The sequence below is a fragment of the Pholis gunnellus genome (assembly GCF_910591455.1).
Source record: "Pholis gunnellus genome assembly, chromosome: 3".
In the NCBI taxonomy this organism is placed as follows: domain Eukaryota; kingdom Metazoa; phylum Chordata; class Actinopteri; order Perciformes; family Pholidae; genus Pholis; species Pholis gunnellus.
The window spans coordinates 28,966,137-28,993,889 of record NC_136529.1 but is presented as its reverse complement, the minus strand read 5'-3'; the positions used below and the strand labels follow the sequence as shown (position 1 = coordinate 28,993,889).

The following is a 27,753-nucleotide window of genomic DNA, read 5'->3' as shown; positions in this document are numbered from 1 at the left end:
AGCGCCGCCCTGCCGTTGACGCCGTTGTACTGCATCATTGTGTGCAGGACCGCCTCCCTCCTCCGTCTCTCTTATCACTTCCTGGTGCGTTTCAAACGGCCGCAGAGCGGTCTTGTCAAACAAGTCCAAAGTTGTCGAGAGTCTGGTGGAGGAGGAGAAGAAGGAGCAGAAGAAGAAGGAGGAGGAGGAGGAGGAGGATGAACTCAGAGACGAGGCTCCGATCGCGTTGTGAAGTCTGTTCGCTGTTAAAACGTCGCGTTTTGTTGACGCTGCGGTAACAACAGGACTGGAGGCTAGCTAGCTGCTACTGCTAGCTACGTTAGCTAGCGAGCTAGCACACGTTCCTATCAGAGTTAGCTTGTTGAGGTTCTAGTGAGAGGACTGAGAAGAGGACACAGCTCCAGCGGAAGGACACCATGGAGAACAAGGACAAAGTTCAGATGAGGATCCATCCGCGCAGGTAACTGATGAGAAGTTATTGTGTGTGTGTGTGTGTGTGTGTGTGTGTGTGTGTGTGTGTGTGTGTGTGTGTGTGTGTGTGTGTGTGTGTGTGTGTGTGTGTGTGTGTGTGTGTGTGTGTGTGTGTGTGTGTGTGTGTGTGGCAACTGTCACTTAGTGCAAGTAACATTACTGTACTTAAATACAACTTTAAAGGTACTTTTACTTGAGTATTCACATTGTCTGTTACGTTATACTTTGACTATTTAAATATTACACTTTATACTCTTTATCTGATCGCTTCAGTTACTGAGCAGATCATAATTATTATATATATAAATAAACTAATATGTCAATATTTAATGTGTTCATATAAAATATGTTCATGTTCCTCATGTGTTCGTGTTCCTCATGTGTTCATGTGTTCGTGTTCTTCATGTGTTCGTGTTCCTCATGTGTTCGTGTTCCTCATGTGTTCGTGTTCCTCATGTGTTCGTGTTCTTCATGTGTTCGTGTTCTTCAGGTGTTCGTGTTCTTCATGTGTTCGTGTTCTTCATGTGTTCGTGTTCTTCATGTGTTCGTGTTCTTCATGTGTTCGTGTTCCTCATGTGTTCGTGTTCCTCATGTGTTCGTGTTCCTCATGTGTTCGTGTTCCTCATGTGTTCGTGTTCTTCATGTGTTCGTGTTCTTCATGTGTTCATGTTCCTCATGTGTTCATGTGTTCGTGTTCTTCATGTGTTCGTGTTCTTCATGTGTTCGTGTTCCTCATGTGTTCGTGTTCCTCATGTGTTCGTGTTCCTCATGTGTTCGTGTTCCTCATGTGTTTGTGTTCTTCAGGTGTTCGTGTTCTTCATGTGTTCGTGTTCCTCATGTGTTCGTGTTCCTCATGTGTTCGTGTTCCTCATGTGTTCGTGTTCTTCATGTGTTCGTGTTCTTCATGTGTTCGTGTTCATCATGTGTTCATGTGTTCGTGTTCCTCATGTGTTCGTGTTCTTCATGTGTTCATGTGTTCGTGTTCCTCATGTGTTCGTGTTCTTCATGTGTTCGTGTTCTTCATGTGTTCGTGTTCCTCATGTGTTCGTGTTCCTCATGTGTTCGTGTTCTTCATGTGTTCGTGTTCTTCATGTGTTCGTGTTCATCATGTGTTCATGTGTTCGTGTTCCTCATGTGTTCGTGTTCTTCATGTGTTCATGTGTTCGTGTTCCTCATGTGTTCGTGTTCTTCATGTGTTCGTGTTCTTCATGTGTTCGTGTTCCTCATGTGTTCGTGTTCTTCATGTGTTCATGTGTTCATGTTCCTCATGTGTTCATGTGTTCATGTTCCTCATGTGTTCGTGTTCTTCATGTGTTCGTGTTCCTCATGTGTTCGTGTTCCTCATGTGTTCGTGTTCTTCATGTGTTTGTGTTCTTCATGTGTTCGTGTTCTTCATGTGTTTGTGTTCTTCATGTGTTTGTGTTCCTCATGTGTTCGTGTTCCTCATGTGTTCGTGTTCCTCATGTGTTCGTGTTCTTCATGTGTTTGTGTTCTTCATGTGTTCGTGTTCTTCATGTGTTCGTGTTCTTCATGTGTTTGTGTTCCTCATGTGTTCGTGTTCTTCATGTGTTTGTGTTCTTCATGTGTTCGTGTTCCTCATGTGTTTGTGTTCTTCATGTGTTTGTGTTCTTCATGTGTTCGTGTTCTTCATGTGTTTGTGTTCTTCATGTGTTCATGTGTTCATGTTCCTCATGTGTTCGTGTTCCTCATGTGTTCGTGTTCCTCATGTGTTCGTGTTCCTCATGTGTTCTGTTCGTGTTCTTCATGTGTTCATGTGTTCGTGTTCCTCATGTGTTCGTGTTCTTCATGTGTTCATGTGTTCGTGTTCCTCATGTGTTCGTGTTCTTCATGTGTTCGTGTTCTTCATGTGTTCGTGTTCCTCATGTGTTTGTGTTCTTCATGTGTTCATGTGTTCATGTTCCTCATGTGTTCATGTGTTCATGTTCCTCATGTGTTCGTGTTCTTCATGTGTTCGTGTTCTTCATGTGTTTGTGTTCCTCATGTGTTTGTGTTCTTCATGTGTTTGTGTTCCTCATGTGTTCGTGTTCTTCATGTGTTTGTGTTCCTCATGTGTTCGTGTTCCTCATGTGTTTGTGTTCTTCATGTGTTCGTGTTCTTCATGTGTTTGTGTTCTTCATGTGTTCGTGTTCTTCATGTGTTCATGTGTTCGTGTTCCTCATGTGTTCGTGTTCCTCATGTGTTCGTGTTCTTCATGTGTTTGTGTTCCTCATGTGTTCGTGTTCCTCATGTGTTCGTGTTCTTCATGTGTTTGTGTTCCTCATGTGTTCGTGTTCCTCATGTGTTCGTGTTCTTCATGTGTTTGTGTTCCTCATGTGTTCGTGTTCCTCATGTGTTTGTGTTCTTCATGTGTTCGTGTTCCTCATGTGTTTGTGTTCTTCATGTGTTCGTGTTCTTCATGTGTTCATGTGTTCGTGTTCCTCATGTGTTCGTGTTCCTCATGTGTTCGTGTTCTTCATGTGTTTGTGTTCCTCATGTGTTTGTGTTCTTCATGTGTTTGTGTTCCTCATGTGTTCGTGTTCTTCATGTGTTTGTGTTCCTCATGTGTTCGTGTTCCTCATGTGTTTGTGTTCTTCATGTGTTCGTGTTCTTCATGTGTTTGTGTTCCTCATGTGTTTGTGTTCTTCATGTGTTTGTGTTCCTCATGTGTTCGTGTTCTTCATGTGTTTGTGTTCCTCATGTGTTTGTGTTCCTCATGTGTTTGTGTTCTTCATGTGTTTGTGTTCTTCATGTGTTTGTGTTCTTCATGTGTTCGTGTTCTTCATGTGTTTGTGTTCCTCATGTGTTTGTGTTCTTCATGTGTTTGTGTTCCTCATGTGTTCGTGTTCCTCATGTGTTTGTGTTCCTCATGTGTTCGTGTTCTTCATGTGTTTGTGTTCCTCATGTGTTTGTGTTCTTCATGTGTTCGTGTTCTTCATGTGTTTGTGTTCTTCATGTGTTCATGTGTTCATGTGTTCATGTGTTCGTGTTCTTCATGTGTTTGTGTTCCTCATGTGTTCATGTGTTCGTGTTCTTCATGTGTTCATGTGTTCGTGTTCTTCATGTGTTCATGTGTTCGTGTTCTTCATGTGTTTGTGTTCCTCATGTGTTCGTGTTCTTCATGTGTTCATGTGTTCGTGTTCTTCATGTGTTCATGTGTTCGTGTTCTTCATGTGTTCGTGTTCTTCATGTGTTCGTGTTCTTCATGTGTTCATGTGTTCGTGTTCCTCATGTGTTCGTGTTTTTCATGTGTTCGTGTTCTTCATGTGTTCGTGTTCTTCATGTGTTCGTGTTCTTCATGTGTTCGTGTTCTTCATGTGTTCATGTGTTCGTGTTCCTCATGTGTTCGTGTTCCTCATGTGTTCGTGTTTTTCATGTGTTCGTGTTCCTCATGTGTTCGTGTTCTTCATGTGTTCATGTGTTCATGTTCCTCATGTGTTCATGTGTTCATGTTCCTCATGTGTTCATGTGTTCGTGTTCCTCAGGCCACAGGAAAGAGTTCAGCCAAGAGAGAGCTGATTTAAATCCTGTAAAATTCTGTCAGTTTGTTTCAACAACAATAAGTTGATTCATTGTCAGATTCATAATTTGGCAATAATTCTCAAGCGTTGCTGCTTTTCTCTGTTCCACATGAGAACAAAGTGGATATTCAGTTTATATTATAATATGTAGATTATAGTCGATATTGTGTGTCTGCTCGTGTGTGTCCAGTAATCAGGAGGATGTTGGTTTCTGGTTATCTCGTCCACTCACTCGTCCACTGTTTCCTCATGACATCATCTAGTCCTCATGTCGAGGAAGCACTGAGCTGGTTTAAACTGTCTGAGTTTCTGCAGTTTTATCTCATTTATGACTCAAAGATAATTTACTTGTGATTCGTTTTTCTGAATATCTTATTTACTTTAACAGCTGATTAAAGGAGCTGTATTTAACATTCAGATTATTATTTTATCAACTATCTTCTGTGTAAAGATGTAGGTAAACAATGCTAGCTCTGTTAGCACTGTTAGCTGTGACATGTTGAGAGCCGTTAGAGTCAATCAAATGCTCCTCTGGAGCTGCTCCCTCGTCACTGATCCGCTGCTTTCTTTACTCGTCGTTTGTTTCTTCCTGTTCATGCTGGATGAACACACAAGCTGCTTAACGGGAATAAAAGCTCTTATTGTGTCGACACTTCCTCTCAGATCTGTTCAGTAGATCCACTGATGTTCAGCTAGTGCCGGTGGACTTCTGTCTCCAGACGTGTTTGGATCTATTTTAGTTCGTATACGGAGACTATTTTTATCTGGTCTTCACTTCTCAAACGTCTGGAGGAGTTCTGTAGTTCTGCTCAAACAGAAGGAGGACGGATCAGCTGTTCAGTCTGGTTTCATGTTCACGTGACGAACAGCTGCTGATACTCGTCTGTCATTGTCTTTGAAGGTGCTGTATCAATAAAGTTATGACGATGAGACGTGTTTCTGAATATTCCCCCAATCAATCATTTCAGCTGATACGTTATTGATTTAGGTTTTTAAACGCTACAAGTTTAATAACATCTGAAGAATATTAAAGAGAAACAAATAATCAGAAGACGTGTAATGTTTTAGTGCAACAACAGAGAAAGAAACTATTTTATTAACCGAACGAATCAATGGAGACGATAAACAGTTAACCAACCTCTCTCTCTCTCTCTCTCTCTCTCTCTCTCTCTCTCTCTCTCTCTCTCTCTCTCTCTCTCTCTCTCTCTCTCTCTCTCTCTCTCTCTCTCTCTCTCTCTCTCTCTCTCTCTCTCTCTCTCTCTCTCTCTCTCTCTCTCTCTCTCTCTCTCTCTCTCTCTCTCTCTCCCTCTCTCTCTCCCCCCCCCCCCACAGACAGCTGAAGAAGCTGAGTGAGGACAGTCTCACCAAGCAGCCAGAAGAAGTCTTTGACGTCCTGGAGAAGCTTGGTGAAGGGTGAGGACGTCTCTCCGTCTGTCTCTCGTCCTCTCCTGTTCACCTCCTCCGTCTCTGTTGCTCATCAACATAAACATCATCGCCTCTTCACATCCTGTTTCTCAACGCACTTCCTGTTCTCTCTCTCTCTCTGTGTGTGAGATGTTGACAGATGTTCCTCATGATTAAGTAGTTTGTCATTAGTCAGTATTGTGTTCTGAGAGGAAGATATAGAATGAGAGTTTCTCTGTGACAGCAACAGGAAGTCCTCGTCTCTATTAAAAGCAAACACCACAGCAGCATTTCAAACCCACATGAGCACAGCTCTGTCTCCTGTGGGACGGTTAGGGTTTCAGACTCAGTCACTCACCAGGAAGTGATCTGTTGAGAAGCTCCAGCCGGTTAAACTGGACCAACGAACCACAGAGAGGCTGCTCCTGCTGTCTCATGTTTTTATGGAACGTCCTCATATGAAAAGAAAAAAGACATCATTTTGAAACATTTCTTCATTAAATTAAATGTAGAGTTTTGTGACGTCGTATAGAAGTTCACATCGACTCTATCAAACACTTTAAACTTTATTGTTTATAATATCGTTATACAACAATATGCAGTTCAGCAGAATGTAAACAGTAAGGAGTTGATATAATATATGAATATATTTTCTACTTTACAGTTGAGCTTTAAATATAGTGAGAGAGTTAAATGTAAAAAAGCTAAATTATCTTCTTTAGTTAAACATTAAATAGATGTTCCTCTTCGAGTGAAGGACCATTATAGAGATATCAATGATCATCCTGTTTACTCCTTCGTGTGATCTCTCCGTGTGATCTCTCTCCATCGTGTGTTCTCTCCATCGTGTGATCTCTCCATCGTGTGATCTCTCTCCTTCGTGTGATCTCTCTCCTTCGTGTGATCTCTCCATCGTGTGATCTCTCTCCATCGTGTGATCTCTCCTTCGTGTGATCTCTCTCCTTCGTGTGATCTCTCCTTCGTGTGATCTCTCTCCATCGTGTGATCTCTCTCCATCGTCTGTTCTCTCCATCGTGTGATCTCTCCATCGTGTGATCTCTCTCCTTCGTGTGATCTCTCTCCTTCGTGTGATCTCTCCTTCGTGTGATCTCTCCATCGTGTGATCTCTCTCCATCGTGTGATCTCTCCTTCGTGTGATCTCTCTCCTTCGTGTGATCTCTCCTTCGTGTGATCTCTCTCCATCGTGTGATCTCTCTCCATCGTGTGTTCTCTCCATCGTGTGATCTCTCTCCTTCGTGTGATCTCTCTCCATCGTGTGTTCTCTCCATCGTGTGATCTCTCCATCGTGTGATCTCTCTCCTTCGTGTGATCTCTCCTTCGTGTGATCTCTCTCCATCGTGTGATCTCTCTCCATCGTGTGTTCTCTCCATCGTGTGATCTCTCCATCGTGTGATCTCTCTCCTTCGTGTGATCTCTCCTTCGTGTGATCTCTCCTTCGTGTGATCTCTCTCCATCGTGTGATCTCTCCATCGTGTGTTCTCTCCATCGTGTGATCTCTCCATCGTGTGATCTCTCTCCTTCGTGTGATCTCTCCTTCGTGTGATCTCTCCTTCGTGTGATCTCTCTCCTTCGTGTGATCTCTCCTTCGTGTGATCTCTCTCCATCGTGTGATCTCTCCATCGTGTGTTCTCTCCATCGTGTGATCTCTCCATCGTGTGATCTCTCTCCATCGTGTGATCTCTCTCCTTCGTGTGATCTCTCCTTCGTGTGATCTCTCCTTCGTGTGATCTCTCCTTCGTGTGATCTCTCCTTCGTGTGATCTCTCCTTCGTGTGATCTCTCTCCTTCGTGTGATCTCTCTCCATCGTGTGATCTCTCTCCTTCGTGTGATCTCTCCATCGTGTGATCTCTCTCCTTCGTGTGATCTCTCTCCATCGTGTGATCTCTCTCCTTCGTGTGATCTCTCTCCTTCATGTGATCTCTCCATCGTGTTCCCCTGCAGGTCGTATGGCTGTGTGTTTAAGGCCCACTATAAGGAGACGGGTGAGATCGTGGCCATCAAACAGGTTCCTGTAGAGTCGGACCTCCAGGAGATCATCAAGGAGATCTCCATCATGCAGCAGTGCAACAGGTACACGTTGTTTAGTGTGACAGGAAGTGAGTTCTCTTCTTCTGTGGTTCACCTCAGACTGAATAAAACATCTATGAATCAGCTGTGAGAGAGCTGAGGACTCTTATTTTAAATATATTATTAATCTACACTTTACAACTTTCATCTGGCAGACGCTGTGGTCCAAAGTAACTTATATATAAATATGACAATGAGACGTCTCTTATCAGTTTTTTTCAGAATGTATTGTAAGGATTTTATATCTTCTTGTTTTGTCTTTTTCTTCTCACGTCTCTGTGTTCAGTCCTCATGTGGTTCGATACTACGGCAGCTACTTCAAGAACAGTGACCTGTGGATCGTTATGGAGTACTGTGGAGCAGGATCAGTGTCTGACATCATCAGGATACGAAACAAGACGGTAACACACACACAGACAGACAGACACACACACTCTCACACACACACAGACAGACAGACACACACACTCTCACACACACACAGACAGACAGACAGACACACACACTCTCACACACACACACAGACAGACAGACACACACACTCTCACACACACACACACACAGACAGACAGACACACACACTCACACACACACACACAGACAGACAGACACACACACTCTCACACACACAGACAGACAGACACACACACTCTCACACACACAGACAGACGGACGTAGTTTGTATAGAGAACATGTGTGTGTGTAAGTCTTATTTGTCTGCATAGAAAAAGAGGGAGGTAGGCACTAATTTTGAGTACTTTGGCGTTTGACGATACTTTGATATTTACTGTGTGTGTGTGTGTGTGTGTGTGTGTGTGTGTGTGTGTGTGTGTGTGTGTGTGTGTGTGTGTGTGTGTGTGTGTGTGTGTGTGTGTGTGTGTGTGTGTGTGTGTGTGTGTGTGTGTGTGTGTAGATAACAGAGGAGGAGATCGCCACCATCCTACAGTCCACCCTGAAGGGTTTGGAGTATCTCCACTTCATGAGGAAAATCCACAGAGACATCAAAGCAGGAAACATCCTGCTGAACTCGGAGGGTCAGGCCAAGCTGGCCGACTTCGGAGTAGCCGGACAACTCACGGTGAGGACGCGTTAAAGAATGACATCATGTGTACTGAATGTTTGTTTGGTTTAAATATAGATACATGTCAACAGAATTAATAAAACCAGATGTAACTTTTACAACACGAGTAACGAAGCAGGAATCTTAACGAATGAGATTGTTATCGTTTTGTATTTTTAACTTTTCGGATTTAAACAGATCTGACTCTGAATCAGTGTAGATGAAGATGCTCTTATTAAAGACACAACGGGAAGAACTTTTTACCTAAAAGAACGCCAACCAAGCAACTAAATGCTCACTTAGTTAAAAACGCCACATGCATGATTAGTTGTGCTAGCGATTTTTCTACTTCATGCTAAATATACAGACGATGTGACTCCACAGATACCAACTGATCACTCCAAGACAAACGCACTGAACCAATAAACTTCACTTTATACCTTTGCTGCTCGGTGATCAGAAGTTCTGATCACCATCTGGTGGATGAATGGTGGTACTGCACTCATCCTAAAGGCACCGGTCCGATGCATCGGCTACACTGTAGGGTTTTACCAAGTCGATATAATATGTACATGAAGAGTAAAGTCAGCCAGTCTCTGACGATATCAGTGGCTGGAAAATACTTTGAGAGTATACTACCTTCTAGTAAATGAGTGACAATGCTGGTGAAGAGCGTTAGCATTGTGCCGCTACACGTGTAACATCTGTACCCAACATGGCGGCGACAACAACCGTCAGAAGTCAGGTGACTTTGAGACAATCTATAAACGGGTTCCCTGTCTTTGTGCTGTTGGAGAACTCTTTTACATCTCACAACGTTCTGCACCATCTCTCCCTTTAGGACACCATGGCGAAGAGGAACACGGTCATCGGCACGCCGTTCTGGATGGCTCCGGAGGTCATCCAGGAGATCGGGTACAACTGCGTGGCCGACATCTGGTCTCTGGGGATCACGGCCATAGAGATGGCTGAGGGGAAGCCGCCCTACGCCGACATCCATCCCATGAGGGTGAGAGAGAGGAAGACTTTCTGTTTGGGTTTTAAAGTGTTTGTAAAGAGGAAGTACTGCACATTAGTCTGTGTGTAGAGATGTTGAGCCTCAGTTATTCTCACACGGACACGAGCTGACGTGGAATTTTGAGGAGGAAACGTTTGGATCAAGAGAATTGTTGAGTATTTCTCTCTGCATGCACTTGTTCTTCTTCTGCTCTACTGAATCTCGTCGTCTCTTCCTTCTTCCTCTACTGAATCTTGTCTCCTTTTCCAGGCCATCTTCATGATTCCCACCAATCCTCCTCCAACGTTCAGGACCCCAGATCTGTGGTCTCTGTCCTTCCAAGACTTTGTCAGCCAGTGTTTGGTGAAGAACCCAGAAAACAGAGCGACGGCCACACAGTTATTACAGGCAAGAGTTATTACAGGCAAGAGTTATTACAGGTATGGGTTATTACAGGCAAGATTTATTACAGGCAAGCGTTATTACAGGCAAGAGTTATTACAGGTATGGGTTATTACAGGCAAGATTTATTACAGGCACGATTTATTACAGGCAAGGGTTATTACAGGCAAGAGTTATTATAGGCAAGTGTTATTACAGGCAAGAGTTATTACAGGCAAGTGTTATTACAGGCAAGTGTTATTACAGGCAAGAGTTATTACAGGTATGGGTTATTACAGGCAAGAGTTATTACAGGCAAGTGTTATTACAGGCAAGTGTTATTACAGGCAAGAGTTATTACAGGTATGGGTTATTACAGGCAAGAGTTATTACAGGCAAGAGTTATTACAGGCAAGTGTTATTACAGGCAAGACTTATTACAGGTATGGGTTATTACAGGCAGGAGTTATTACAGGTATGGGTTATTACAGGCAAGAGTTATTACAGGTATGGGTTATTACAGGCAAGAGTTATTACAGGCAAGGGTTATTACAGGCAAGAGTTATTACAGGCAAGAGTTATTACAGGTATGGGTTATTACAGGCAAGAGTTATTACAGGCAAGAGTTATTACAGGCAAGAGTTATTACAGGCAAGGGTTATTACAGGCAAGAGTTATTACAGGTATGGGTTATTACAGGCAAGAGTTATTACAGGTATGGGTTATTACAGGCAAGAGTTATTACAGGCAAGATTTATTACAGGTAAAGGTTATTACAAGAAAAGGTTATTACAGGTAAAGGTTATAAGAGGTAAGGGTTATAACAAGTAACACCATAGAAAAATCCCTACAGAGGAAGTAATAACCAGCTACTCCTTTTATATACCTCTGTCTCTGTTGAATTTTGCTTTATTGGCATGAACGTTTAGAAACAGTATTGCCAAAGCATCCAAAAAATTAAACGCACAATAATATGAATACACAATAACATTAATATAACATCTAGATTGATTATTAATTATAATATATATATATATATATATATATATATGCACACACACACTGTGTGTGTGAGGGTCACTCACTGTCCCTCAGGTTGTGGCATGTTAATACTCATTGGGCAGGAAGATATGTTTGATATATTCTCTCTTTCCTTCAGCATCCCTTCATCAAGTCAGCTAAACCCAGCTCCATCCTCAGAGCTCTGATCACAGACGCCATGGAGATCAAACTGAAGAGACAAGAGGAGGCGGAGCAAAGAGAGCAGGACGACGAAGACAACTCGGTAAAGTTAAACCGTAACCGCTCGCTTATTTATTCTACATTTAGATCTCCTTTAACCTCCACAAACGTATTTACAATCACACAAAATCAATTAATCTAAAAAAACATGTAAGAATCCGAAAATAATAGTGGTGTAACGGATAGGCCCAAAGTTCTTTGCTTTAAGTGTTCTTGAAGTTCTTTAATTAATAAATAGAAAGCAAAGTTATATTTGACTCCGAAAAATGATCCGAACCGTGAGGCTGTGATCCGCTGCACCTCTAGAAAATAATCAGATCTATCGGCCGATATTCAGTTGCAGTTTGCTGATCTCTGATCATGTTTCATTGTAAAGAACCAATCAGTGTTTAAACCAACAGGAGGAGAGCTAGTAACGTTAGCCGCTAACGGCTAACCAACGAGGTTCACTTCAGTGACATCATGATGCCTTCAGGCTCTGCTCAGTGAACATGAGTACTGGCTGAAGCTACATTATAACGTTATCATGATGTGTTCACATGTAATCTGTAAAATGTAGTTTTGGTGATGAACTAGAATAAATCCAGTAGTTTGAAGGAGATGTTTACACGTTAATATAAAATAGATATTAGAGATGAATTATGTTTAACTTCTAACACGAGCTCTAAGAACATTATTATACATCAGTAAAGATAATAATGAAAATGATTTTTTTTAATTTCATGATCATTTTAATTGTGTGTTACTATAGACGACAATAACAAAGTAAAATGTTTAATGTCTACTGTGACATCAGAGCAGTTGAAATGTTGTTTTAGGACTGTGATGCTAAAAAGAGCTTGTTGACCAGCTGATGTAACAAAACAACAAAACCTATCGTCAATAAGGATCAATGATCAGGAATGAGTGTTATATGTGATCGGGGATCTTTAAAAGTATGTAAATCACTACTTAAAACGCATTTTTACAGACTCTTTGACGTGATGTCGTTGCTTATTTTCTTATTTTCTTGTTCCAGGATGAAGACGAGGTGGACCAGGGCACGATGGTGAGAGCAGGAACCAAAGACTCCGGAACCATCCGGGCCGCCGGCTCGTTGGCCGGTTCCCTCAGCGGGACGGCTCGGACGATGATCTCACACGACGACGACGACGAGGACACGGGAACCATGAGGTCACAGCTGGGAACCATGGTCATCAACTCTGATGACGAGGACGAGGAAGAAGCTGGAACTATGAAAAGTAAGATTAGTGAATCCTGTGTAGAGATGAGGAACACAGAACCACCGGGAAGCGTTTAACCCATTACTGAAAAGAGAGTAAGAGGAACAGCTGATGAGGAACTATTTCTAAAGCTACGTCTCTTCATCTGTCGTCGTTTGAAAGCCAAAGTGTGACATGACGACGTGTCAGAGTTCTGGTTCTGATCCTGTGCTGCAGCTGCTGAGCACAGATCCAAAGGTTCAGTGAGTTCAGGCTGATCCTCTTTAACCAAAGAGTCCAAAACGGTAAAACGTTTGGTTCCTCTTCAGGATCCTCAGCTTGAGTTTCATCCACTAGAGGGTGCTGTGTGACCGTCACACTGTGTGTGTGTGTGTGTGTGTGTGTGTGTGTGTGTGTGTGTGTGTGTGTGTGTGTGTGTGTGTGTGTGTGTGTGTGTGTGTGTGTGTGTGTGTGTGTGTGTGTGTGTGTGTGTGTGTGTGTGTGTGGAACGCCGCCGTGTGTGAGCAGTGGATTTGGAAACGCGCGACCATGTAGTGACAGACGTGACATGCCGGCGTGTAAATAAATTAAGCAAAATGTACTCGTCCTTCAGGGGGGGGCCCCCAATAACATGGTCGGGGAAACGATGATGATGATGATGATGGAGGGTTGCTGGAGCTGCCTGGACTCTTTGTTGCAGTGTGGGAGTCGTTGGACTCTGTTTCATGTGTTTGTAAAGAATGAACCTCAGTGAGAAGACGACGCGCTGAGTTTAGATCACGTTTGCTCCTCTGTGACGTTGAGTTTAACGTGACGATATTAAACCTCCGACACGACGTCCACAGAGCGTTGTGTTTATGAGCCTTCAGCTGATAGCAGCTTCTGGATGGTGAGTGGGGTCATTTTCCCAGCATGCATTGCCCTCCCTAACACAGCCTGGATCAGGTTCACTGGCAGGAAGGTTTGTTCACAAAAATAAACTTATTGAGAGAAAATGTATGAAGGAAAAGAGCAGAAAGAAGAGTGAACACATGAATATGAAATGCATTCATTTTCCTCCACACACACACACTGCTGTCACACACACACACACACTGCTGTCACACACACACACACACACACACACACACACACACACACACACACACACAGACACAGTCTCCTGTCTGATGTCCTAGTATTGAGTTAGGATGGATCTCCACTGCTGGCAGTTCTAACAGCATTAACACACGAACATTCAGACTTTATAATCACATTAGTGTGTGTGTGTGTGTGTGTGTGTGTGTGTGTGTGTGTGTGTGTGTGGATCCTGATCAGATATTGATCGTCACTAATGGAGCTGAATAATAAAAAGCCTTTTCATTCATCGTGATCAGAGTTCATGTTGGTGAGTTATGACATCACAGCCGTGTTCACCGTGAACCCTCTGAACATCAGGAGGTTCTTTGTCTCATGTCACAGTTTACGTTTTTACATGTTTACATCACCAATGTTGGTACGAGGTTCATTCAGTGACATCATGATGCCTTCAGGCTCTGCTCGGTGAACATGAGTACTCACTGAATCCAGTAGTTTGAAGGAGATGTTTTCACCTTAATATAAAACAGATATTAGAGATGAATGATGAGCTGTTTACCTTCTAACGAGCTCTAAGAACATTATTATAGATTTGTTTATCATTAAATTAGAAGCTTTTATTTCCTAATCATTTGAATCGTGTTTTTATTTAAATCACTCCTATACATAGATGACTTCAAGTAAAAGGAAATAGTTGATGATAGTAATAATAAATATATTAGTTCATCTCTATTCAAACTATTCTGGTTATCAATCATGAAATCCTTCATATAATTAAATATCCTCATATTACATCGTGACTTTAAGGCCTTCAACCATCTCCTACATGTTGAACCTCACCTTGTTTATTTTCTTGTCCACCTGGTCTCCTCAGGTCCAGCCTTCTAGAAGGTTTCCTACGAGTCTAGTTTGACACTGAGCTGGATTTAAAACCGGAGGCCTCGTGTCTCTGACGGAGGACTCGTGTCTCTGACGGAGGCCTCGTGTCTCTGACGGAGGCCTCGTGTCTCTGACGGAGGCCTCGTGTCTCTGACGGAGGACTCGTGTCTCTGACGGAGGACTCGTGTGTCTGACGGAGGACTCGTGTCTCTGACGGAGGCCTCGTGTCTCTGACGGAGGCCTCGTGTCTCTGACGGAGGCCTCGTGTGTCTGACGGAGGACTCGTGTCTGACGGAGGCCTCGTGTCTCTGACGGAGGACTCGTGTCTCTGACGGAGGACTCGTGTGTCTGACGGAGGCCTCGTGTCTCTGACGGAGGACTCGTGTGTCTGACGGAGGACTCGTGTCTGACGGAGGCCTCGTGTCTGACGGAGGACTCGTGTCTCTGACGGAGGCCTCGTGTCTGACGGAGGACTCATGTCTCTGACGGAGGCCTCGTGTCTGACGGAGGCCTCGTGTCTCTGACGGAGGCCTCGTGTCTGACGGAGGACTCGTGTGTCTGACGGAGGACTCGTGTCTGACGGAGGACTCGTGTCTGACGGAGGACTCGTGTCTCTGACGGAGGACTCGTGTCTGACGGAGGACTCGTGTCTGACGGAGGACTCGTGTCTCTGACGGAGGACTCGTGTCTGACGGAGGCCTCGTGTCTCTGACGGAGGCCTCGTGTCTGACGGAGGACTCGTGTGTCTGACGGAGGACTCGTGTCTGACGGAGGACTCGTGTCTGACGGAGGACTCGTGTCTCTGACGGAGGACTCGTGTCTCTGACGGAGGCCTCGTGTCTCTGACGGAGGACTCGTGTCTGACGGAGGACTCGTCTCTGACGGAGGCCTCGTGTCTGACGGGGGCCTCGTGTCTCTGACGGAGGCCTCGTGTCTGACGGAGGACTCGTGTCTCTGACGGAGGACTCGTGTCTGACGGAGGCCTCGTGTCTCTGACGGGGGCCTCGTGTCTCTGACGGAGGACTCGTGTCTGACGGAGGCCTCGTGTCTCGTGTCTTTGCTGAGTCGGATGAATGTCAGTGACTTTGAGCTGTTTTTCTTTATTTATCAGACTTTGAGTCTGTTGGTTAAAGTGAAATGCTGTTTGAAAACATCACTTCACACATTGGTAGCAGCTACGCTTGTTCTATTTATAGTGTTTTGTGTGTCTGCAGACACGGACACGTGAAACGTAGCTGCTCTTATGACTCTGAGTCCACGAGCAGTCTGAGGTGTGTTCACATGGAAGCGTTACGTTTAAATGTACTTTTCCATCTCTGAGCCGTAACAATGTTCTCTCTCCTTTAAATGCTTTGCTTAGACTCAGTCGTGGGTTCAGCTCTTTGTTCTCGTTCCGGTGTTAAAGATTAATTTTGTCCTCTAGAGTCCGCTCATCGAAGCTCAGACTGTGGAAACCTTCAGCGTTGCTGGTTTACAGGCTGTGTGACAGTCGAGTTACTGATCCCACTGAGGCCTCAAGCTAACCACGCCGTTAAATCATCAATAAATACAAATAAAAACCCAGAGCCGGTTTACTTGAGATGTCTCTATCTTCTCATTTTCAACCTGAAAAAGTTCCTTTTATTCTGTTTTATGGAAGGTTAGCAAGTCCACTGACAACCGCTGTGATTGGTCAGAAACTAATGGGCCTGTCAGTGGCCCAGCAGCTTTATTACTTTATTTATTGTTTGTGTTGTTGGCATCGGGCCGTCGGCCTCTCATTGTGAGTGCTGATGCACTTTAATATTACGATGAATCGTGTATTTTGTTGACGTTGCTTCCAGTAAAAAACACTCGTCATTTTCTCTCAATCTGCTGCCAGAATGTGGACAAAAGGTCCCGAATGAGAGTAAATCAGAAGAACGCGCTCAGAGACCAATCGATGCGCAATATTTAAATCAACTTCCTGACTTTGTGGAGCATCGTTCGGCTCCTCTGATTAAAACACATGCAGCAAGTTGTCCTCTCCAAGATGTTTGACATTCAGACGTATACAAACAAACACCAGAATCACAGAGATGATGGATCTTTATGAGTCGGAGCTTCTTTTTCATCTGAAAATGTTGGAAAGTCCTGCAGCTGGTTTCCTTCAGCGATGACTCCTCAGAGCTCCGTCCAGCGTGGAGGACAATAACCATCATGCTGTTCCAGCGATGAGATGTTTGCTTCCTGTTGTTATCGTGGTGTTTGTGTCTGGTTGGGTTCTCCAGCTCCTCACAGAAGCTCTGTTACAAACACCACCCAGAGGCTGCGACAGGAACCGGAGACCAGACCAGTTAAAGAGTCCTAATCAGGTTTATTCAGAACACAAGTCAGTTATCAGTGATGTCAGTATGAGACATGTCTAAATAATTCCTTGTGGATCAGGCCGACCCCCCAGTTTAATGGTAGTAAACCAGCTCCTGGTTCTGATCTCTGATCTCACCTGAACCTCTGAACTCGTCCACATATTACATATATATATATATATATATATATATATATATATATATATATATATATATATATATATATATATATATATATACACACATATTATAGTTTGTGTTTCGTTGAGCAGCAAAGTGGAACTACAATCTGCATTTTGTTGTACAATGACGATAAAACAAAGCTGAGAAGATGTTTCCTGTACACGTGAATAATCTTTATTACATAATAACTTTTTATGTGTTTGCATGTAGACTCAGTGAGATCCTCTGTGACCCCCCAGCAGCTTATTAAAGCCATCAATCAAACACGTGGACTCTAAAGAACTCCACACACTCGTCCTCTGTGGCGTTACTAGGGTTGTATACATGTACACACACACACACACACACACACTGTTTACCCTCCTACTCTCTACCTGCAGCGTTTCACTTCATTCTTTATTTCATTGGATCTCTGGTTTGGTTCTCTGTGATGGACTTGAGTTGATTGGTTCTGGTTGAGGACTCGCGGGTCGGTGAGAGTTTGGTTGAGCAGAAAAAACAAAAAGCAACGATCACGATGCGTTTTTCATTTAATGTCGTCCAAGTGTTGAAGAGACGCCTCCTGATGGGACTGAGGTCACATTTGGTGTCTTCATTTAATAAAGTAAAGAACATTTCAAACAATTTCCCAGAAGGCAACAGGTCACAACAGACTATAAATCAAACTGTCTCTTCTGAAACTGAAAATACTGAACACGTCTGTTTGGAGAGAACAAAGCCGTTCCTCACATTCTACACATTCACTTCTCAACATGAGCTGCGTGTTTGATCCATTTGAATCCTCTTATGATTATTAATAGAAGTGCTTTAAATGAATTAAAACATGATTCATGATGAGAGGAGCAGACTGTAGTTGTAACGCCTTTAATGAAAAGACTCACCTTTCTGATGGTTGTGATGACGTCATGAATAACGTTAATAGCGTGTCGCTGTTAACGAGGCTCTACTTTATTCTTTTAGTCATAATGAAGATGAAGCTCTGTGTCCATGTTTCATAGACTACACATATAAGCTTCTGTTGTCTTTCTTCTTCATGAGTTTTAAAAGTCTCACAGACTCGCTGGTTATCGACCATCTATCCATCATTACATTACAGTCATTTAGCTGACGCTGTTATCCAAAGCGACTTACAATTCAGATGCTATCACACCGTAGGCACAGCTACGGGAGACATTTTGGGGTTAAGTGTCTTACTCAAGGACACATCGACATGCAACCAGTGGCGCCGGAGGTTTGAACCGCCAACCCTCTGATTGAAAGACGGCCCTGCTCTCCACTCAGCCGACAGATGATCGATGGAGATCATCTCTATTGATGATCTATTGTATTGAGTTAGTTCAGATATCTTACGGTGATCTGGTTCTTATTGCTGCTTTAATGATGCAACTGATCCTCTGAACTGTTGGTTTTGTTGTCTAACAGAAATATGTGATATCTTTACTGTATTAACATTAACATTAACATGCTAAATGAACTAACGAACTGGATTCTGAATATTAACCGACATAGACACAAACTACGCATCACTAGTTCAACATTAACCATGCTGAAGCTCCACAGATGTACCGAGGCATTTATACTTATTACAGTGAACTTCATCGTTCTTTAAGCCTTTTTTCAGGAAGAAGAAACGACTGAACTCTTTAGATTTAAATCTTAGTTTTACAGATCTGTAGATTAAATCAACGTCTCGATGAAGAGAATCTTTGATGGCGGACGAGTTAAAACACGACTAATTTGTTATTAAGGTCCTTTAGGTCCCGTTAGATCCAAAGTTAGCTACAACTTTCGATCTCTTAAGGTGGACTGATCTTTAAGGTGGACCAGCTGCTCTCCTCTAAGTCAGAGGTCCTCAACCTTTTTTTGCACCACGGACCGGCTTCATGTAAGACAATATTTTCACGGACCGGCCTTCAAGGTGTGGCGGATAAACACGACGAAATAAAATGATACGATCGGCATGAAAACAAATATAAAATACATAAATAAATACAACTCACAATAACGCTGCATCAGTGGAGCCCTGAGCTGGTTTCTCTGCAACGAGACGTCCCGTCTGGGGGTGATGAAGACAATGACACCCGAAGTGTTCCTCAGGTCCAGACTACTTCCTTTAGTTTTGATCGCTGTCACTGCAGAACATCCCGCTTCACAGAGAGGATGTGTGACATGGAAGCAGGGTTCAGTGCTTTAGTGGAGATCTCAATCCAAAACACCAGCAGAGCTGTTGTCTCAATACTTTTAAAGCCACCGTCATTAACAATCTCCAGCAGCTGATCTTCATCTGTCGCCTCATATTCTGCAGAGCGGGTCAGAAAGACTCCTGATATTTAATTAGACTCCTGATATTGTCTGTTCTTGGTCGTTGTCGGCTCTTCTTCTGTCTCCTTCGTGGCCTTTTCCTCTTTGCAAAGAAGCTCTCCAGAAGTGTTTTACTCATTTCTGCTAGTTTGTGGGCTTAATCTTTGAGGTAACTTATCACGTGACCGAGACGAGCATCTTGACATGTCGAGAGCCACAGATGAACAGCGCGGACCGGTACCAGATGACCCGCAGACCGGTACCGGTACCGGTCCGCGGCCCGGTGGTTGGGGGCCGCTGCTCTAAGTGACAATCAATAAGTGTTTTTAATCTTTCTTTAAACTGTTAAATATTAACATCCCTTCTGTAGTTTAGAGAACTGTTTGTTTCAGGACATCATGTTTAATTATTATCGTCAAAAGTGAGGAAAATGAAACGTCTTTTTAAAAACATTAGACCGTTAAATGTATTTCTATCAGGACTCTGTGTAAGTAAATGTTGATCTTGTGTCTTTTAGGGAGAGACGAGACGATGCAGCCGGCCAACAAGCCGTCCTTCCTCGAGTACTTTGAGCAGAAAGAGAAGGAGGCCAACAGTCACAAGGAGAGAGGAGACAGAGGAGACAACAACGCAGACAACCGCAGACTGCCCACCGAAGGAGACCTGGAAGTGGTGAGTAACGTGTGTACGTGCGCGCGGAGACTGAGCGTTAGCTTTAGCCACAGCATGCTATGCTAACATTAGCAAGTCAACCTACTGAAGCCCAAACGAGTCGTGATGGTTATCGTTAGGATTCTATCGATACTAGTACTCTTATCAATACTCCTGTTGGTTCCTTTTGATTATTTTGTGAGAAAAAATGACAATTAATTAAGAAAATAATCAACTTTTTTTATTGTTCTTGTTTGTAAACAAATATTTTTTCTTGAACAGCAAAACTAAAAGTTCCTAAATCTTTAAAATACATTCTCATCTAAACATTGATCTCAGTGATTATGTTTCATTGATGATCCTGTTCTAGTGATCAAACTCACTATGACATCACTGCCGTTACCTTCAGTGATGACATCACTACCGTTACCTTCAGTGATGTCATCACTGCCGTTACCTTCAGTGATGACATCACTGCCGTTACTTTCAGTGATGACATCACTGCCGTTACTTTCAGTGATGACATCACTACCGTTACATATTGAAACAGTTACATTAGATTTAAAGTTTCCTTCTATTAAAATGATATTATTAAAGGTGTTAGTTTCTGCTCTCTGTTTAGCTGATATAATATATATATATATATATATATATATATATATATATATATATATATATATATATATATATATATATATATATATATATATATATATATATATATATATATATATATATATTAATAGTGATAATGAGTTGTTCTCACCTTTCTGACTGCTAAGATCTGATTGTTGTGTAGAAAACACTCTCTAACAAGACAAACATTCATTGATTACTGTTGTTATTATTAAATAGAAAGAAAAAGATTATTTCCAGCAGTTATTGTCAAGGATTTAGCAGAAGTGAAATATTGAATTGTACGATGGAGCGTGTGTGTGTGTGTGTGTGTGTGTGTGTGTGTGTGTGTGTGTGTGTGTGTGTGTGTGTGTGTGTGTGTGTGTGTGTGTGTGTGTGTGTGTGTGTGTGTGTGTGTGTGTGTGTGTGTGTGTGTGTGTGTGTTTGAAGTTGGTACACTAACACACAGTGACAGATAACCGCTGAATGAACCTGATTTTCACTCTTGTTCTGCTGGATCTTTAATATCTAGTCTCACTGTGAACATGCAGGCTGTCACACACACACACACACACACATCATCTTCAGTCGGTGTGTAGCTGTCACACAGTTAGAGGATCGTCTCACTCGGTGAACAGATTTGGGTTCATTTAGTAAAGCTCATTTACGCCGGAGTTATTTTGTCCCCTGAACGCCTCGTGTTGTTCTCACTGTGGTGACGCCGCTCTGTGATTGGTCGTCTTCAAGTTTCAGAAGTAGTACAAAATACAAACGATACTTCACTGTTTCATCTTGACTTCAAATGTTTTTTACAAAATGTACTAAAACACTGACTGAGGAAGATCTTCGGGAGATAATGAGAATTGAAGAGAAATGTGGTTTGAATTGAAATCAAACTCTTTTGCTGTTTACAGGATGTTTATAATATCTGTAGAAGGAACCAAAAAGAGTTCATAAAGAGTTACTGCTCTGAGACGTTCTGATGAATATCTATAGATCAATTAATAAAGACAGTGAAACACAACGTGTGTGTGTGTGTGTGTGTGTGTGTGTGTGTGTGTGTGTGTGTGTGTGTGTGTGTGTGTGTGTGTGTGTGTGTGTGTGTGTGTGTGTGTGTGTGTGTGTGTGTGTGTGTGTGTGTGTTAGAAACGTGAGGATAAAAAGGTGTTTCTTCTGAGATCTGAAACGCGTTGAGCGGCTTCATGCTGAGGTTTAATTTTAGATCTGTCCACTCGACTATTTCTGTATTTTACTTCCAGATGTTTTTTTTAGGTCATAATCTAAAGTAGTGTCTCGTTGGCTGATTTAAATCTTTATCCATCTCTTCCTCACATGTAAAGGTCATGTGTGTAGAAACTCCCTGAGATGAAGATGTGTTTGAGCGTTATGTTGTATGTAAGTCTATATTTAGTTTGTATCTGTGCTTCAGCCAGTTCACTGTTCTAGTGCAGCTTAGAACACGTGGATGGAAGAAGCTCTACCGTCTATTATTCATGAGAGGAAGACGGAGAACAACCTGCTTCAGTTGTTCCCTTCTGTCTATTTTTATTCTTCCCTTGTTGGTCTTCTTGTCTCCTGACTCCTTCTCTCCATCCTTCCTGTCTCCTCTGAACACATCTCAAGGAGATCCTAGTTTTATTTAACTGATCCCGACATAAAGGTTCAACAATGAATATGAACTCACCATCAGTTACCGTACGTGTTTACTAGCTAACATCAGTTACTGTACGTGTTTACTAGCTAACATCAGTTACTGCACGTGTTTACTAGCTAACATCAGTTACTGTACATGTTTTCTAGCTAACATCAGTTACCGTACGTGTTTACTAGCTAACATCAGTTACTGTACATGTTTACTAGCTAACATCAGTTACTGTACATGTTTACTAGCTAACATCAGTTACCGTACGTGTTTACTAGCTAACATCAGTTACCGTACGTGTTTACTAGCTAACATCAGTTACCGTACGTGTTTACTAGCTAACATCAGTTACCGTACGTGTTTACTAGCTAACATCAGTTACCGTACGTGTTTACTAGCTAACATCAGTTACCGTACGTGTTTACTAGCTAACATCAGTTACCGTACGTGTTTACTAGCTAACATCAGTTACCGTACGTGTTTACTAGCTAACATCAGTTACCGTACGTGTTTACTAGCTAACATCAGTTACCGTACGTGTTTACTAGCTAACATCAGTTACCGTACGTGTTTAATAGTTACCATCAGTTACCGTACGTGTTTACTAGCTAACATCAGTTACCGTACGTGTTTACTAGCTAACATCAGTTACTGTACGTGTTTACTAGCTAACATCAGTTACTGTACGTGTTTACTAGCTAACATCAGTTACTGTACGTGTTTACTAGCTAACATCAGTTACCGTACGTGTTTACTAGCTAACATCAGTTACTGTACATGTTTTCTAGCTAACATCAGTTACCGTACGTGTTTACTAGCTAACATCAGTTACTGTACATGTTTACTAGCTAACATCAGTTACTGTACATGTTTTCTAGCTAACATCAGTTACCGTACGTGTTTACTAGCTAACATCAGTTACTGTACATGGTTACTAGCTAACATCAGTTACCGTACGTGTTTACTAGCTAACATCAGTTACTGTACATGTTTTCTAGCTAACATCAGTTACCGTACGTGTTTACTAGCTAACATCAGTTACTGTACATGTTTACTAGCTAACATCAGTTACTGTACATGTTTACTAGCTAACATCAGTTACCGTACGTGTTTACTAGCTAACATCAGTTACCGTACGTGTTTACTAGCTAACATCAGTTACCGTACGTGTTTACTAGCTAACATCAGTTACCGTACGTGTTTACTAGCTAACATCAGTTACCGTACGTGTTTACTAGCTAACATCAGTTACCGTACGTGTTTACTAGCTAACATCAGTTACCGTACGTGTTTACTAGCTAACATCAGTTACCGTACGTGTTTACTAGCTAACATCAGTTACCGTACGTGTTTACTAGCTAACATCAGTTACCGTACGTGTTTACTAGCTAACATCAGTTACCGTACGTGTTTAATAGTTACCATCAGTTACCGTACGTGTTTACTAGCTAACATCAGTTACCGTACGTGTTTACTAGCTAACATCAGTTACTGTACGTGTTTACTAGCTAACATCAGTTACTGTACGTGTTTACTAGCTAACATCAGTTACTGTACGTGTTTAATAGTTACCATCAGTTAACGTACGTGTTTAATATATATATATATATAAATAATATAATAATATAAAAGTTTTCTCCAGGTCTAAAATCATCTACAAGCTCTGGTTCTTCTCCAGTTGTCTTTCTTTTCTCTTTTCTCTCTTCACGGTTGTCGCTCCGGTGGACACCAGTGTTATTTTAGCTCCATTGATTTCTGGGTAATAAATAGCTGAAGTGCTGCTGGTAAAAGCTAAGGGGGGGGGGGGGGGGGGGCATCAGGCCTCCATCTGAGCCCTCCAGGTTGAATGAATGTCAACAGATAGAATAGATGCACTTATCAAACACCTTGATCATCGCTGGCAGGCTTCAGGCTATTTTTAGTTTGGGGTAAAGATTTTCCAAAGTGTCCGTTAATGATCTGTGGACTGAAAGAACATGGAGGGGCGGGTTGAACCAGTGAGAGGACACGTGTGTGTGTGTGTATATGTGTGTGTGTATATATATATATATATATATATATATATATATATATATATATATATATACACACACATAGTGTACTAGTACAATAATATATTATAGGATATAATATATACATATAGGAGAAAGATGCTGGTTGGAAGGATTATTGATTCTTTATGATGGAAAAGCAGTTGACTAAACAAGGTCCAAGCTTTCAATCACATGACATGGTCTTCATCCTCAGAGTTATAGATGTTAAAATATACATTTCTGTCTGAGCAGAGACGTTGATTCTTGACCTTTTTAAAACAATAGATGATGAAAGATTATCCTCCCTCAGCTGGAGGACGAGTGACGTGAACCAATTCAACTTCTCTGCACTTTATGGATTATTTGCTCTATAAATGTTCTTTTTATCATTTCAAAATGCTTGTTTTTGTTTGACCAACTGTAAAAACAAAATCTCTTTGAGAAGCTGGAAATAAGGAATGTTGTGTTTAGAGATCTAATTGATGTAGTTGATCAACTTAGTTGAGTGAGTGTGATGTTGAACCAGGTGAGATGAAGCTGCTGATGTTTGCAGGTGAACTCGTGGTCGGTGGAGGAGCTGCGCCTGCGTCTGGCCTCTCTGGACCCTCAGATGGAGCAGGAGATCGAGGAGATCCGGCAGCGCTACCAGACCAAGAGGCAGCCCATCCTGGACGCCATCGAGGCCAAAAAACGCCGGCAGCAGAACATCTGATGTTTCTTCTGCGAGACGTTTTAGAGAACGGTGAGAAGAACTTCTGAAGGTCAAACCGCTGAAGAACTTCCTGAGAACGGTTTGATTCTAAATCCATCAGCAGCTCATCTGGACTCGAGTTTCTTTCTCTTTGTTACACTTTCTGTTTAAAACACACGATGGTTCATCAAATCCAACTCTTCTGTTTGACTGACTTTGTTTTTCTTAATCTCGTGGTACGACATCTCTCTACGTTACTGAGGTTCTGGTGTTTCCTCTCATCTCTAGACTCAGAGTCTCATCTCTGGACTCAGAGTCTCATCTCTAGACTCAGAGTCTCATCTCTAGAATCAGAGTCTCATCTCTGGACTCAGAGTCTCATCTCTGGACTCAGAGTCTCATCTCTGGACTCAGAGTCTCATCTCTAGACTCAGAGTCTCATCTCTAGACTCAGAGTCTCATCTCTAGACTCAGAGTCTCATCTCTGGACTCAGAGTCTCATCTCTAGAATCAGAGTCTCATCTCTAGAATCAGAGTCTCATCTCTGGACTCAGAGTCTCATCTCTGGACTCAGAGTCTCATCTCTGGACTCAGAGTCTCATCTCTGGACTCAGAGTCTCATCTCTGGACTCAGAGTCTCATCTCTGGACTCAGAGTCTCATCTCTGGACTCAGAGTCTCATCTCTAGAATCAGAGTCTCATCTCTGGACTCTGAACGTCTACAAAAAGTTCGTAAAATATAAAATCAGAAAATGTTCGACGGCCTCTTGACCCGAATGATAAAAAATGAGAAACCAAACTGGTGTTTTCTATCACGATGAACGGCTAGAAGGAGATGATTCTCTCTCAACTTTAAACTTGATTATGAAAAACTACATTTCTTTATTCGGTACATGTTTCTATTTTTTCACAATTCATCATGTTTTTATTTTCTGCTCAGAAAAATATCTGTTGGACAGATTTCTTGACTGTTTAACCTGCAGTGTTCTTCATTTTATTCTTTTATTTCGGAGTCCAGCGTCTATTTCTTTTCTTTAGTAAACTAAAAAACAAAAGAACTGAGTTGTCAGATTTATGGCATCGATTCAACAAAGTGGATTTATTAGTTTGAATGAGATTACTCTCCAAAAAAAGAGTCAGGACGCTGCAGTCTGAAGCTGCTGCGGTCTGAAGCTGCTGCAGGTCTGAAGCTGCTGCAGTCTGAAGCTGCTGCAGTCTGAAGCTGCTGCAGGTCTGAAGCTGCTGCAGTCTGAAGCTGCTGCAGGTCTGAAGCTGCTGCAGTCTGAAGCTGCTGCAGGTCTGAAGCTGCTGCAGGTCTGAAGCTGCTGCAGGTCTGAAGCTGCTGCAGTCTGAAGCTGCTGCAGGTCTGAAGCTGCTGCAGGTCTGAAGCTGCTGCAGGTCTGAAGCTGCTGCAGGTCTGAAGCTGCTGCAGGTCTGAAGCTGCTGCAGGTCTGAAGCTGCTGCAGGTCTGAAGCTGCTGCAGTCTGAAGCTGCTGCAGTCTGAAGCTGCTGCAGGTCTGAAGCTGCTGCAGGTCTGAAGCTGCTGCAGTCTGAAGCTGCTGCAGTCTGAAGCTGCTGCAGGTCTGAAGCTGCTGCAGGTCTGAAGCTGCTGCGGTCTGAAGCTTCATTTCTCTCCATCAGCACAGAAACAGGTTTATTTTTCTACGTAGGTTCGGAAGTTAAACTTCTCAGGTCATGAAACTGTTCAGGGTGTAAAAACAGAAACGTGCTGAGTCATCGTAGATCGTTAAAGACTGTAAATATATGAGCTCATCCGGCTCTATTTGTATATTCTGATTACGAAACGAGATGCTTTTCATTAAGTTATATTAAAATATTTAGCAGTTATCGAGTCAATAAATCAAGATGCTGTTTAAACTCATGAGCACAATTTCATTTTTCATGTTTTCTTGTTTGCTACAAACGAAACAAAAATCTTTTTGACTGTCGATGTTTCTGAACATCGATCTCAGACGAGAGGATTTCAAAAGGGAAAATATTACAAAGTGTGAAACATGATGCATGTTTGGAAATGAAAGTCGTAATCACTGGAAATGAAACTGTTGTTTTTTTTAATCTGCCTTTTCACTGTTTCTGTTCTTTGTTTCGTACGAAGAGAACAATTATTAAAACATGGAACACATCTGGATTACTTTGTGTTTTAGTTACTTCTTCTTTAGTTTAATGTCTAAATCCTGCTGAAACAGATTCATTTATTAAATCTGTCATTGACTTCATATGAACTGTGACGTCTGGAAACAAAGAAAAGAACATTTTTACTTCTTCGTTATTCAGATAAAGAGAAAAGTTTTTCTGCTGACTCGTCTTTTATTTGCACACTTCCTGTTTCTGAAGTTTATATTTTGCCGTAAAGAATTCAGTGAAGTTTCTGATCGCTGATATTTGGTTTGTTTGTTCTGGTTTTGCTTGTTGAATAAAGAAATAAATAAAAAACTGAGGAAATTTAAATCGCTTGTTTGTTTTTACTTTTACAGTCAAAAATGTTTGTTTTTAAATTGAATTAATTTTCTGTGAGTTTTATGGATTTAATGGATGAAAATCTGCATTTAGTTTTTTATATGCTGCCACATCGAAACAAGAAGTATTCACATCCTGTACTTCAGAGTAGTAATACTACTGTATTATATATATATATATATATATATATACACCATATATCTTCTCCTGTGTAACGTCTCAGTGAAGAAGGAAACATGATCATCCGTCATGTGAAACATCTTAAAGTCTCAAATGTGTTTTTGTTTTTTCTCGTCTTTCAGAACAAAAGTTTAAAAGTTCAATAACAACAACAACAATAACAACAACAATAACAACAACAACAGAGGTTTGTTTGTTCGTTTGGTGACTTCTTGTATTTTCTCTTTTCTTTGACCGACCACAGAGAAGAAGAACTCCGATCCTTTACTGAAGTAAAATAGTAATACTACAGCGTTAAAATACTCCGGTACAAGTACAAGTCCTGCATATTAC

General features: G+C 42.0%; 1 protein-coding gene across 2 annotated transcripts; it reads left to right on the top strand.

Annotated features, from left to right (window-relative positions):
• The first annotated feature begins 138 nt into the window (after positions 1–138).
• Positions 139–27,231, top strand: LOC306694016 (serine/threonine-protein kinase 4-like). 2 transcript variants are annotated; one of them, XR_013767034.1, is made up of 12 exons: positions 139–460; positions 5,322–5,402; positions 7,356–7,484; positions 7,768–7,882; positions 8,395–8,559; positions 9,383–9,550; positions 9,809–9,946; positions 11,079–11,204; positions 12,180–12,402; positions 19,648–19,802; positions 24,625–25,911; positions 26,060–27,231. XR_013767034.1 is itself a non-coding variant. In XM_079156715.1 (11 exons), exons 1-11 carry the CDS (start codon positions 417–419, stop codon positions 24,781–24,783), a joined length of 1,503 nt encoding a protein of 500 aa, XP_079012841.1. In that variant the 5' UTR covers positions 139–416; the 3' UTR covers positions 24,784–26,046. The 2 variants fall into 2 exon arrangements, 1 of the variants encoding a protein (XP_079012841.1); XM_079156715.1 differs by lacking the exon at positions 26,060–27,231 and having other exon boundaries at positions 24,625–26,046.
• The last annotated feature ends 522 nt before the right edge of the window (positions 27,232–27,753 follow it).

Coding starts and splice junctions, on each gene's coding strand:
- LOC306694016 (XM_079156715.1), top strand. CDS start 417: ATGGAGAACAAGGACAAAGTTCAGATGAGGATCCATCCGCGCAG. Junction 9,551..9,808: donor CCGACATCCATCCCATGAGG/GTGAGAGAGAGG, acceptor CTCCTTTTCCAG/GCCATCTTCATGATTCCCAC. Junction 11,205..12,179: donor AGGACGACGAAGACAACTCG/GTAAAGTTAAAC, acceptor TTCTTGTTCCAG/GATGAAGACGAGGTGGACCA.